Here is a 12,532-nt window from a genome sequence, read left to right on the forward strand (position 1 = left end):
TTGTAATAACATTGACCTTTTATTGAAAGATAACGAGCAAAAGCATATGGCAAGTGAATCATTAGAGAGAACCGACATAGATATACCGTATATATATAGTATTGAAATAACAAAAGAAGAGGACAGCTATAATATCGACCCAAAGCGAACTGATAAAGAACGTAGTAAATTCATGGAATTGATAAAACTTAACTATTCAGACTTAACTAACATTCCAGCAATTCAACATAACTACGAAATGAATCTCAAACTTAAATCAGAAGAACCTGTACGCACTGTTCCGAGAAGACTTTCATATCAGGAGAAAAAAGAAGTAGATACCCAAATAGATGAACTATTGAAAAAAGGCTTCATAAGAGAAAGTAAATCGCCTTACAGCTCTGCAATAGTATTAGTTAAGAAAAAATCAGGGGAAAAAAGAATGTGTGTAGATTACAAACAGCTTAATAAGATTTGCATTCGTGATGGATATCCATTGCCACTAATAGACGACTGCTTAGAGAGATTAGAAGGGAACACAATTTTTACACTTTTAGATTTGAAACACAGTTATCACCAAGTAAAAGTAGCAGAGAGTTCGGTGCAGTATACAGCATTTGTCATATCTAGCGGACAATATGAATACACAAGAATGCCTTTTGGACTTCTGAATGCACCAGCAGTATTTATGAGATTTATTAATTTCATTTTACAACCATTAATTCGCGAGGGTAATGTAGTAGTTTATATGGACGATATCGCTATAGGTTCCAAGTCGTTGAACGAACATCTTATAACAGTAGGTAGAGTTTTAAGAATTCTCGCAGAATATCGACTAGAAATTAAGGTTAGTAAATGTCAATTTGGTTATGAAAGTATTGAGTTCTTGGGATATACCCTTTCTGGTAGGGGAATAAGCCCAAACTGTGAACACACAGCAACCATTAAGCATCTGCCATTGCCAAAAGATCGCCATGAAATGCAAAAGGTTTTGGGATTATTCTCTTATTTTAGGCGTTTCATCCCTGCTTACTCAAAAATAGCAAAACCATTACAAGAACTTACAAAACCTGGAACTTAGTTTGAGCTTCAAGACAAATGCATACAAATTTTTGAATATCTTCGAGAAAAACTGATTTCGTCACCAGTATTAGCTCTGTATAATCCAAATCGAGAAACAGAATTGCATTGTGATGCAAGTAGTGAAGGCTTTGGTGGAATTTTGTTGCAGAAACAAGATGACAATAAGTTTCACTCAACAGCATATTTTTCACAGAGAACGACAAAACTAGAGGCAAGATACGTAAGTTTCAAACTGGAAACGTTAGCTGTGATCTATTCATTGAGGAAATTTCGAATTTATTTAGAAGGGATTCCGTTTAGAATTATAACAGATTGTAACTCAGTAGTTTTATGTTTAGGAAAGGGACGTCTTCATTCAAATACCGCCAGATGGGCCATAGAGCTAGCAAATTATAATTACACTTTAAAACATCGTAGTGGAAAATATATGTCCCATGTGGACACCTTAAGTAGATATCCTTCAGCGCTTAATTAAGATTTTGAATATGAACCAATAGTGACAATTCATGAAAGTGATAACAAAGACCGAATAGTTTCCGTGATTGAGTGCGACGACATTAATCTTCAGCTTCAGATAACACAAAACAGGGACAACCATATAGGAAAATTAAAAGAACAATTGGAGCATGGACCTGTTAAGAAATTTTCATTGAGCGACGGAATTGTTTATAAAATAGGTGAGAACGACGTTGAGCTGTTTTATGTCCCAGCTGAAATGGAAACGCAAATAATCAGAAGAGTTCACGAAAACTTATGTCACTTAGGATCCGAAAAATGTATGAAAGAAATCTTAAGACATTATTGGTTCCCGAATATGAGATCTAAAATCGATTTGTTTATAGGAAATTGTTTAAATTGTATCATGTTTTCAGTCCCCACACATGCGAATAATCGAACACTTCACAATATTCCTAAATGACCAATCCCATTCGAAATCTTACACGTAGACCATTTTGGACCACTTCCCGCTGTTATATCAAAGAAGAAGCATGTATTAGTTGTCATTGACGCCTTTACGAAATTTGTAAAATTGTTTTCTGTAAATACGACAAGCACTAAAGAAGTCAACACATGTTTTTCAAAGTATTTTCAATTTTATAGTCGTCCACGTAGAATTATCAGCGATAGAGGAACGTGTTTTACATCATTAGAATTTAGTAAATTTTTGCTAGAAAATAATATAGAACACGTGAAAGTGGCAACTGCTTCACCCCAAGCGAATGGTCAGGTAGAACGGGTTAACAGAACTATGAAAGCTATGCTCGCCAAAATAACTGAGCCAATAAATCACGAAGATTGGAGCAAACTTTTAATAAAGGCTGAATATGCAATTAATAACTCAGTTCATTCGACCACGAAAGAATTGCCTTCAGTGTTGTTATTCGGAGTCCAACAGAGGGGTTGTAATATTGACGCGTTAACAGAATACTTAGATGATAAACAAGACCGAACTCAAAGCAATTTAGAATCAGTACGTAAGAAATCTTTGGATAAAATCGAGCATTGTCAGCAGAAGAGTGAAGAGTATTTTGAAAGGAATCACAAAAATCATATTGAGTTCTTGGAAGGCGATTTCGTTGTAATGAGAAACATTGACACCACATTTGCCACTGGCCATCGCAAAGGAACTCTTGGCATCCGGCGCCACTCGTATGGACTTGCCGAAGAAATCTGGCGTGGTCTGATCGCAGATGCGCTTGGAGCCGGCATTTCCCTGCAACGGATAGCCGATTGTCTTAAACTTTGGCGGCGTTTGCACAAACAGCGCACACAAGTCGTCCTCGTCGTCCAGCGTGGGCAATTGCGGGGCCAGGCTCGAGGCAGCAACCGCCGATCGCTGATGGAGCGAAACTTCCGCTATGACAGTCGGAAGCCTGGGCAGAGTCTCAGTTTTATCCTCCTGGAAGCGGGCAAGCGGCTTCGGTATGGTCTCGGTTTTGTCCTCCTGGAAGCGCAGGGACTTCATCATCGGCACGCTGGGAGCATTGGGTTCCCAGAGTTCGCGACGCGAAAAGTTCCCACCAGACTGACGATCGGGCTCCTCGCCGACTGTGGACAGCTCAGAGGCACCCAAACGCTGCAGGCGCGCTCCTGCTGGAGTGCACTCTTCACTCGCACTCCGGCTGGAGAGCGCCACGGCCGTGTGAGATCCCGGAGAGCTGGATGTGGATGTAATGGTGGACTTGGTCGTCGTGGCCGCCGAGCTGTGGGTGCCGTGTTCCGAGGTCTCCAATATCGTCGAGAGTTGCTTGCGCAGATTCGGCGAGCGGGTCTCCCCTGGGGACTCGACTGCCGCAGCTGCCGGAGAAACAGCTTCCTCAGGATCCGGAGGCAGCTCCTTGAGGATGGTGCCAAACTGTCGCGCCGGTGCCTGCTTTTGGGAGCCCTTGGGCGTGCTCACCGCCTGGTTCTTGATGAACATGTTGAACATTTGGGTAGAGCAGGTCTCGTCCGCATCGAAAAAGGCACTTTTGGGAGGTTTTAAGTTCGAAGGCAGGATCGGATCTTCTGAATCTTGGTATATCTCGATCTTGCGCAGCGGTGGGGCAGGCATCGCAAAGTTATCTTTATCTTCCTTGGGGACGGGAGTTGGATCCGAATCTTCAAAGATTTCCACTATCGGCACTATTTTCGGCTGCGGTACAACTAGAGGAGGAGAAGGCACTGAAGCTATAGCTGCAGCTGTCTCCTGTTCGACGGCATCATCCTCCTGGACCATGGACACACGTGGCGGCATCATGGATTTCCTGGACGAATCCTGCTGGGCCGGAGGGAAGAAGCTCTTGCGACGCGGCATCTTATTGCCGGGCAGGCATACAGTCTCCTCCATGTCAAAGCTGCCGTGCACCGTAACATTCCGCTTCTCCAGCCACTTGGCCGCCAGGAGCTCCTCCGCCTGGTACTCCTGCTGCTCTTCGTCGTTGTAGAGCTTGTCAAACACGACCTGCAGACCCGGAACAGGGGGCGGCTTGTAGTACTTGTCCAACTCGTCCAGCGGCTGCGGCTTGGAGACACTAGAAAAATTTGGATAGCGACGCACACCCTTCAAGGTGTTGCCCGTGCCCCACCACTCATCGTTGCGCAGCACGAATGCGTGCTGGGGATCTCGACGCTTCAGGAAGCAATAGGCGCGGTACTCCTCTGGGGAGAACTCCAGGTTGGGGCGCGGGTACAGCATGCACTTCTGGTAGCACGGCAGGCCGTTTGTGTTGGGCTCATCCTCAATGGTTACTGGCGTTATCCAGGCCTCCTGCGGCTTATTTTTCGCCACAAAGTTGGGCGGAAACTCGTAGTTGGTGATGGGCGGCAGCTTTTGTTCATCCACGTGTATGTCGAAGGCCAGGTCTGGAGCGGCATTGCAGCCGAAGATCTTGCCAGGCTTGTGAGGCTTGGCGTGGGCCTTGTTCCAAGCCACCGGCTCCTTAAGATTATCCTGACCACGGGCCGCGTCGATGATCGAACGTAAGCTGGACTTCACTTCCGGCTCGACTGGTGGCGGGACATTGAAATCGGTGTTCTCATCGTTGAAGACCTCCACATTGCGAAGGGCATTGCGCATGAGGCTTGTGCTGGGAGCATCCGCCTGTGGGAGAACAATTGCAGTCAGACATTCCTGTAGAAGGCACCTCCACTCACCTGCACCACGCCCGGCATCTGGCTCTTGACCGCTGCACCAGTGCGTACACTGCCCACTGTGATGGTGTTGCTGCTTCTCTTCCGTTGACCATGCAGCGATTGCAGCGCCAGACGACGCTTATTCAGCTCTTGGGTCACAGCATTGGCCTCATCACCATCGGAATAGAGCATGCGCTGAGCAACCGCGTAGTTGAAATGCTGATGGGCCTCCTTCAACTCTTCCAGCGGGTCGGCCCGGCAGGAGAGGCCCAGGCGGAAGATCTCGTCGGCCTTGCGCATGTTGCCGCTCAGGTCGTAGCTGTATGCCCAGGCAATGTACAAGTCCGCCAGCATTGTGCCGATTCCGCTGTTGTACAGCTGCTGGTAGCACTCGATCTGATCCTCCTGCTTCTCCATCTGAAGCCCAACAAAGAATTACTCCATGAACTGGCAAAAACTTGGCCAAACTTACGAATTTGATGAAGAGCTTGATGAGCCGCCTGTCCTGTCTGTAGCGCTCGTCCTGCTCGAATTTGGCCAGGCATTGGTAGAGGGCCGTCTGCAGGCCAGAACCGGTGCCGCCCGCCGGATAGCTCTGCTCAATCCAGCAGATGTACGTATACCACGGCTCCAGCGGATCACTGCCAGTGTATGTGTCCACGTCCTTCTCCATTTGCTTGCGCTGCGCCAGCAGCTCCTGGCTTTGTGTGGGGTCCTGGGCGAGGGACGCCTGCAGCAAGCTCACATTGCGACCGCTGGCCAAAGGCTGGATGTTTTCCTTTGCGGTGTCAAAGTCCATCTTAGTTTTTCATTCGAAAACAAAACTAATAAAACAAGAAAAAAATGGAACGACCGACACAACTGTAAATGAAATATACGCGCCGAAATAAATGCTAGGGATGGCAAAAAACATGAACTATCTATCGATATTTTCGGTGAAAACCCGGTATTCCGTTCGAAATAAAAAAATTCAAGAAAAACGAATGCATAAAGAGAAAATAAAACAATGGAACAGACAGACAGACACAACTGTAAATGAAATATATGCGCCGAAATAAATGGTAGGGCTGGTAAAAACATGAACTGTCGATAGTAGATTCGATATTGTACAAAAATACTGTTCCCGGTATTCCTTTTGAAACAAAAAATAAAAGAAAAACGAATGCATTTAGAGCAAATAAATGACACTCAATTTATGAGGACCTATTTTTACGTCAATGAAGCAATAAAGCTCCTCCATTCCCCTATCGACTAAACGGAGCGATAATCTAAAATACCTCTCCGCATAACGGTGAAATTCATTTGAAAGTAAAGCGGCAGAGATTTGGAACCAGATTTAGAAGATTCAGGAAGAGTTCCGATTGAGTCAAGTTTTTGACGGCCTAAACGATGAGCCTTAAAACCGTTTGGCGATATATCAGCTTATTTTATTTGTCAAATATTAATGTAATATTTAAAATCTAATACTCCGAACCCCTGTTGACTGCGTTTGGTATCATGTATTCTTAGAAGCCGCTGCCGAAGCTGCCCCAGGTGCTGCAATCGCTGCCGCCGGCTTCGGATCCGCCGCCAAAGGTACTGCCACCAAATGTGCTTCCCCTTCACTGAAATAGTCTCCGCCTCCATTACCATCGTTACTGCCATCAAAGCTGCCTCCTCCTCTATCTCCTCCCCAACTTCCCCAGCCTCCTCTGCCACGATAGCCTCCGCCGCCTCTATAGCCTCCACGGCCACGATAGCCTGCTCCACCTCTAAAGCCTCCTCTTGGGCCATTTCCAAAGCCTCCACCGTCTCCACCAAAGCCGCCACCTCTACGGGGCCCGAATTCTCGCTTGACATAGCCGCCTCCGAAATTATTGGAAAAGTTGCCGCCGCGTCCACCGCCGCGTCCACCGCCTGGCCCTCCCCCGCCACCCCCTCCTCCTGGAGCAACTGCTTCGAAGCGTCCTCTCTTTGCCGGTCCACCACCTCCAACGCCAAAGGCGGCTTGACGCGACTGATGCGGCAAGATCCCCTCCTCACGTCGCAGCCCAAAGTCTCCAGACGTCTGCACACAAATATCCCTGACCACGTCGACCAGCTTGGCGTAGGGCTCCTCCAGCTGGAGCACAGTGTCCGGCTTGTCGCAGGCAATCGTGATGAGATCCTCCAAAGCGGGCTTCAGGGCCCCAATCATGGCAGCATGCTCCGGTTCCATCTCAAAGCTAAGCCAGTTGTCCACGCGTATCAAGTTATTGGCGGCAAGATCGATTTTGCGCGAGCCAAAGAGCATCACCTGGAGGGGCGCGACCATCGACAGCTGCTTGCAGGAGACGGCGCGAGTGCGGATCTTCTCGCCGAAGACGAAGAACGGGTAGAGGAAGGGCCAGCGCCGTGTCGAGTATCGGATCTTCCACATTGGCATTCACCTGGTGCGGGATCATGCACTCCTCCGGAAAGCCGGCCTGCTGGAGCAGGTCGAGTAGCTGCTGCTTGGCATCGAACATCACGTTCATGGTGGACAGCTGCAGAACCTTCCATTCGCAGAAGCGGCTCTCCTGCTCGCCCTTGTGCTTCTTGTGCCCTTCTGCCACATCTGGGAGGCCACATGATCGGAGCACTTGCGCCCGCTCAGGGCCTTCTGGTTGTTGGCCAGACGACGCTGCCCAATGTCCAGGGCAAACACCTCCGAGAAGGTGCTCGAGTAGGAGGCCATGCTGGCGACCAGATCGGCGCATCCAAATACCGCGCCCAACACCATCATCTTGCCGAGGCGCGGCTCGACCGGAAGGCGCGCCAGGAGGCGGCCCAGCGGCGTCAGCGCATCGTTGGCATCCAGACAACGCATCTCGCGCAGCAGCACCTCCGCCTCAATCACGGCGTCCACTGGCGGCGGCTCCAGGGCCTTGGACAGAAAGTGATGGATGGCCCCAAGGCGCAGCAGCTTGATCGTCAGAGCCATCTCATGGAGTGGCGTGCGGAACATCTCCGGCGTGAGGTTCTCCTCGAGGACTTCGAAACGGGCCCAAGAGCACAGAGTGAAGCAGAAGCCGGGGCGCACTCTTCCCGCCCGTCCCTTGCGCTGCTCCAGATTGGTTTTCCTGGCCCACACCGTGGCGTAGCTGGTGAGGTTGTTGTGCGAGGTAAATAGCTTCATGCGCGCCTTGCAGATGTCGATCACGAACACGATGTCGTCGATGGTGATCGATGTCTCCGCAATGTTGGTGGACAGAATGATCTTGGTGACGCCTTCGGGCACCGGCTCGAACACCTTGCGATGGTCGTCGCATGGGATCTGCGAGGGGCATGGCAGGATGCGGTACTTCGGGGAACTAAAGTGGTTCGAGGTCTGCAGGAACTTCATCAGGGCGAATATAAGGTTCCATCCGGGCAGGAAGACGAGAATGGCGCCAGGTATGTTCTTGGACTTGATGTGCAACAGAAGCGATTCGATCAGCTCGAAGCTGACGTCCGACTCGGAGAGCATGCCCATGGAGGTGCGCGTCTGCTGCGAGTACTTGTCCTCGCAGATTTTGTTGCAGTTCGTCTCCCCATCCTCCTTGTGCTCGCTGAGCAGCAGTCGCTCCTCGTCGTCGGCCTCCTTGCGCTTGCGACGCGACTCCAATGAGAGTACAAAGCCCGTCATCTGGAGCACGTCTTCCAGGAAGAACTGCTGCACGGGGAAGGCACTGCCCGGAACCTCCAACACGGGAAAATTCCCAAAGTACTTTGAGAACAGCGTGGTGTCAATAGTGGCCGACATAAGGATGACTGGTGCGGTAAAAAAAAACCATTTGAATAAAGGATTTACACACAGCATCTGGGTACGCACCATGCAATTCGGGATAGGTGGCCACCATGTCCCGCAATATGACCAACAGGAAATCACTATTCACGTCTCGCTCGTGTATCTCATCCACAATGATGTGCGAGACGCCGCGCAAGCCCGCCTCCAGCTTGCGCAGAAGCACGCACACGGTGCAGAAGAGGATGGCGCCGTAGGGTCGGGGAAAAGCGGACTCAAAGCGTACCGAATAGCCGACAGCGTCGCCGAGCTCCTCGCAGCGCTCGCGGGCGACCCGCTCAGCCACCGAAATCGCCGAGATGCGACGCGGCTGGGTTACGTAGATATTGGCGTAGCCGCCTTGCCCGGATGAGATGTAGTCGTCGAGGATGTATTGGGCTATCTGGGTGGTCTTGCCGCAGCCGGTGTTGCCCCGTCTGATCACCACGGGGTTGTCGTTGATGGCGCTCAGTATCTCCGAGCGCATGGCCGCGATGGGCAGCTTGTCGCGAAAGTCGAGAAACTGCTGGTACTCGCTATCGTTGTGGCGTCGATCCAGGATGCTCCGCTCGAAGTCAAGGGAGAGGTCGTCGATGGAGGCGGTGGCCAACTCGCCCTCGTCAATATTGCAGGCATGCCATGTGTTCCAGTTGGGCATGGGCGGTGCCCACGGAATCACAGCGCATTCCTGACGCTTCTCGCCCTCATGCTGCGAGTCCAGAATGTTGCTTTGGACCTGTACAGACGCAGAGTCAGATTTTCCTCACATCATTTCAGGGACTACTTACAATCAGGGGAATGGGTGCACCATCTGGCTCCACTTTGATATTGCGTGGATTAACCACGGGCAGTCCAGCATCTTGATCCATTGTCTATGTCGTTCACCAGCTCTGGCGCCAGCCTGACTGGGTAAGGCTTCAGCTCCTCCTCCTTCTTCTTCTTGAGCGTTCCGCTGAAGGCCTCGATGACCTTCAGATGGAAGAGCTGGCGCACCAGGGACAAGGCGCACGACTTGCTGGCCGACTTCTTGTTGGAGCCCGTCTCCCTGGCCGTCACCTTGCGCTTCAGGGCCGTCACGAAAATCGACAGCTCGGCCATAAAGCTCCTAAAGTGAGGCAAGCAAAGGTGTTAGGAGGAACCCTATTCTTTTATAGACATGGCCAGGCGACTGGTCACTTACCGGCAGGGTTGATCACAATAAAACCAGCTGTGCGCTACCTCAGAGCTTCAGAGCGATGTGGTACTCAATGAAGGCCGAAACCCATGCCCAAGATTGCGTTGCGATTTGCGTTCCATCTACGCCTTGCACGCGGGTCCGTGGCACTTACAGACCTCATGCAAGGCTGCCCAGAACGCAGTTGATTAGTGTAACGTACCACGTCGCTCTGCCGGCTCGGCTCCTCACGAATTGCGCACAGTGTTTCAGGACTACTGGCTGCGTTCCAGTCTAGGAAAAGAAATAAATTCCAAGTCCAGAACGCAACTTTAAAAAAAAATACAAAAAAACAAAAAAAAAAACGCACAACGGCAAACAGAAAATACTTGCAGTGGTGCTGTGCACATACCTAGCATGGTCTGGACCCACTGGTGTGTACTTGTAGTCGTCGCGAATATTATTTGCCTGCTTGTACATGTTCAGGCGATCCTTGGCGTTCTCGATGGTCCAGTTGCCATGGATGGCGGCATTCACGACGATGGACTCTGCCTCGTTCATGTCTTTCTGTTCCTGCACATGGTCAATGATGTTGAAGCGATAGAGAGCGCCGCCACCGCCGCCGCCAGTGTGACTCAGCGGTCGGTAAGCTTCACCCAGGTCCTGTGGCCCCGATTCGTTGGCGAAAACGCGATGCCCGCTTCCGCCAGCACCATCGGCATGCGACGGAGTTCGTCCCGGGGCCGGAGGACCCCCATCCCCTGGCACATCAGTGGCATTTAGTTTGCCAGTGCGCACCAGATAATTGACGAAATCACGCTTCACTTACCCGTTTGGCGCACTTCCGGTGAGACGGTATATTTCGGTACATTTTTGATGTGTATTTGTTCGATAGGTCCGCGGTCACATTGCTGCAAAATCTCTATTTTTACAACAATGCGATGAAAAAGAGGCCAATAATTAAGTTAAAAAGTGAACGCGAATGCTAAAAAATCTAAAAAAATAGTGCGTGAATGTGTTCCAATAGTTAATCTGTGTTTTATACTTGTTTCCAATGCGTCAGCGACGTCACAATGCGTTGTGTTGAGTGCTAGCAAAGACTATACAATACCAAGATGTTGCATGAGGAACAAATGCTTTTTCTATTTTCGTTTGACGCTTCATGGTACGGGCGTGCGGGCCTAGTACTTTAATTCTCTTTTACGCTACCTTCGCCTCCGAAATGCTACTCGGCTTCGTCAATGCCTCGGTCAGCGTCGAGTCGGTGTGAAAGCATGTCAGTGCTGCGTGCCGAAACCGTAGGTCGCTGATGTCTTTGGCACGGCACAGTGGGGACTCAGCCGAAATAGTCAAACAATTGTATGAGTGCTTTAGATAAATTCAATGTACGCATCTAATAGTGAATTTTCCAATCGAATTTTCAAGATAGTTTTAGTTTAGGAGATATAAGCACTCAAAGTTTAACATTTTTTCAGTGTACAAATATTTATTGAACTCATATTCACTAACTAATTTAGCAAGCTGAGACGGCCAAAGGTCCCACTGTGCCGCTCCAAAGACATCGGAGATCCGCGACCACCTCTTCGACGGTGCTGAGGCTCGAGAGTCCAGAATTATTTCGTTGCTGGTGAAGGCATTGTTGAACAGACGAAACCGATAGGCAGCGGGTTCGCGGTAGAGACGAAGTACATGCGAAAAGGGAATTGAAACCCCGCGCGCTCCCTCGTGCCTTTTGGGTCCTAATGTTAGGACCCGCCATAGAACAGCTTTTTGGTCGCTCATGCAACATCTTGGTATTGTATAGTCTTTGGTGCTAGCCAGCTCCAGCATCACATATACACATGCACACGCACACACACACGAGTGCAATTGTAGATAATAGTAAGAAAATACATAGGTACACATGCATGGTGACCGTCGTGTGTGTAAGCATTTAAATTCACCGTTGCCTCCACTTCAGTGGCCTCCACCAACGGCTACTCGCCACACATCGAAGAACTGGACTTCAAGAACGACATCCGTCGAAAGGAAAACACGAATAAAATTACAGTTACAAGTTGGGAGTCGCCACCGAGTTGCACCGCAAAGCAGAGGAACGGAGACAGAGCGAGAGAGTGACCAAGAGAGAGCGAGAGCGGAGCGATAAGTGCCAACACCCAGTGCTGGATCTCAAGCGAACAAATAAACAATAAACAAAAGGCGCGAGGGGCACGGGCACTGCTGGGGGCACGGGCACGGGTACGGGTGCAGTGAAAGTAACAGTAAACGTAATCGCAACAAGCTGTAATTTGGCTTCCATTCATTGCATTTAACACGGAAAACGCACGCACGCACCCACAGACAGGGGACAGGGGCAACAACAAGCAGATAGCAACACACTCTTCCTCCTCCTCCGCAACGCAACCATGGGCAACTGTCTAACCACACAGAAGGGGGAGACGGACAAAGTAAATGTCGATCGCATCAAGCTGGAGGATCCCGGCACGGCGATTGGCGTGGTGGGTGTACCGCAGATAGCCATGCCCATCGGCCAGCCGCCGGAGCAGGTGCGTCCCGTGCCGCAGATACCCGAGAGCGATCCTGCGAATGCGAATGCCAAGATATTTGTCGCCCTCTACGACTACGATGCCCGCACCGACGAGGATCTGAGCTTCCGCAAGGGAGAGCACTTGGAGATACTGAATGACACACAGGTGAGTGACTCAATCGTTCGTATACTCCTATGTAGATGTTTTTGTATGGCTGTACGGTATATATGTGTTGGTATGGGTGTTTGTGTTTAGTGCAAAAGAGTAGCTGATAAAATGTGTGTATTTCTGATAACGGTAGTTGTTGTGATACCACCCCCTACTCGAATCGGACATGGGCATATGCATTCATCGAGGGGCACAAACCAATTAAGGTTGGGATGTGTTATTAATGAAATAGAATCATCTGAT

The 12,532-nt window shown here is 49.8% G+C and overlaps 1 protein-coding gene and 1 pseudogene across 2 annotated transcripts; both read right to left on the reverse strand.

Annotated features, from left to right (window-relative positions):
- Window positions 1-2,245: 2,245 nt before the first annotated feature.
- Window positions 2,246-5,593, reverse strand: LOC117193274 (mitotic checkpoint serine/threonine-protein kinase BUB1 beta-like). Of its 2 annotated transcripts, XM_033398018.1 has the most exons (3): window positions 5,150-5,593; window positions 4,699-5,094; window positions 2,246-4,645 (listed from the first exon to the last, which is right to left on the reverse strand). In XM_033398018.1, the coding sequence occupies exons 1-3, from the start codon at window positions 5,474-5,476 to the stop codon at window positions 2,531-2,533; spliced, it is 2,838 nt and encodes a 945-aa protein (XP_033253909.1). In that variant the 5' UTR covers window positions 5,477-5,593; the 3' UTR covers window positions 2,246-2,530. The 2 variants fall into 2 exon arrangements, with proteins under 2 accessions (XP_033253909.1, XP_033253910.1); XM_033398019.1 differs by lacking the exon at window positions 5,150-5,593 and having other exon boundaries at window positions 2,246-4,631; window positions 4,699-4,871.
- A 489-nt stretch (window positions 5,594-6,082) lies between these two features.
- LOC117193273 lies at window positions 6,083-10,855 on the reverse strand (annotated as a pseudogene).
- Between the last annotated feature and the right edge of the window lie 1,677 nt (window positions 10,856-12,532).

The sequence above is a fragment of the Drosophila miranda genome, assembly GCF_003369915.1.
Source record: "Drosophila miranda strain MSH22 chromosome Y unlocalized genomic scaffold, D.miranda_PacBio2.1 Contig_Y2_pilon, whole genome shotgun sequence".
Taxonomy (NCBI): Eukaryota; Metazoa; Arthropoda; class Insecta; order Diptera; family Drosophilidae; genus Drosophila; species Drosophila miranda.

Bases quoted from the DNA above. Each gene is read 5' to 3' on its own strand.
- LOC117193274 (XM_033398018.1), bottom strand. From the start codon at position 5,476: ATGGACTTTGACACCGCAAAGGAAAACATCCAGCCTTTGGCCAGCGGT. The intron at 5,095-5,149 runs GTAAGTTTGGCC...GTTGGGCTTCAG, and splicing joins TCAAGCTCTTCATCAAATTC to ATGGAGAAGCAGGAGGATCA. The intron at 4,646-4,698 runs GTGAGTGGAGGT...GTTCTCCCACAG, and splicing joins AGATGCCGGGCGTGGTGCAG to GCGGATGCTCCCAGCACAAG.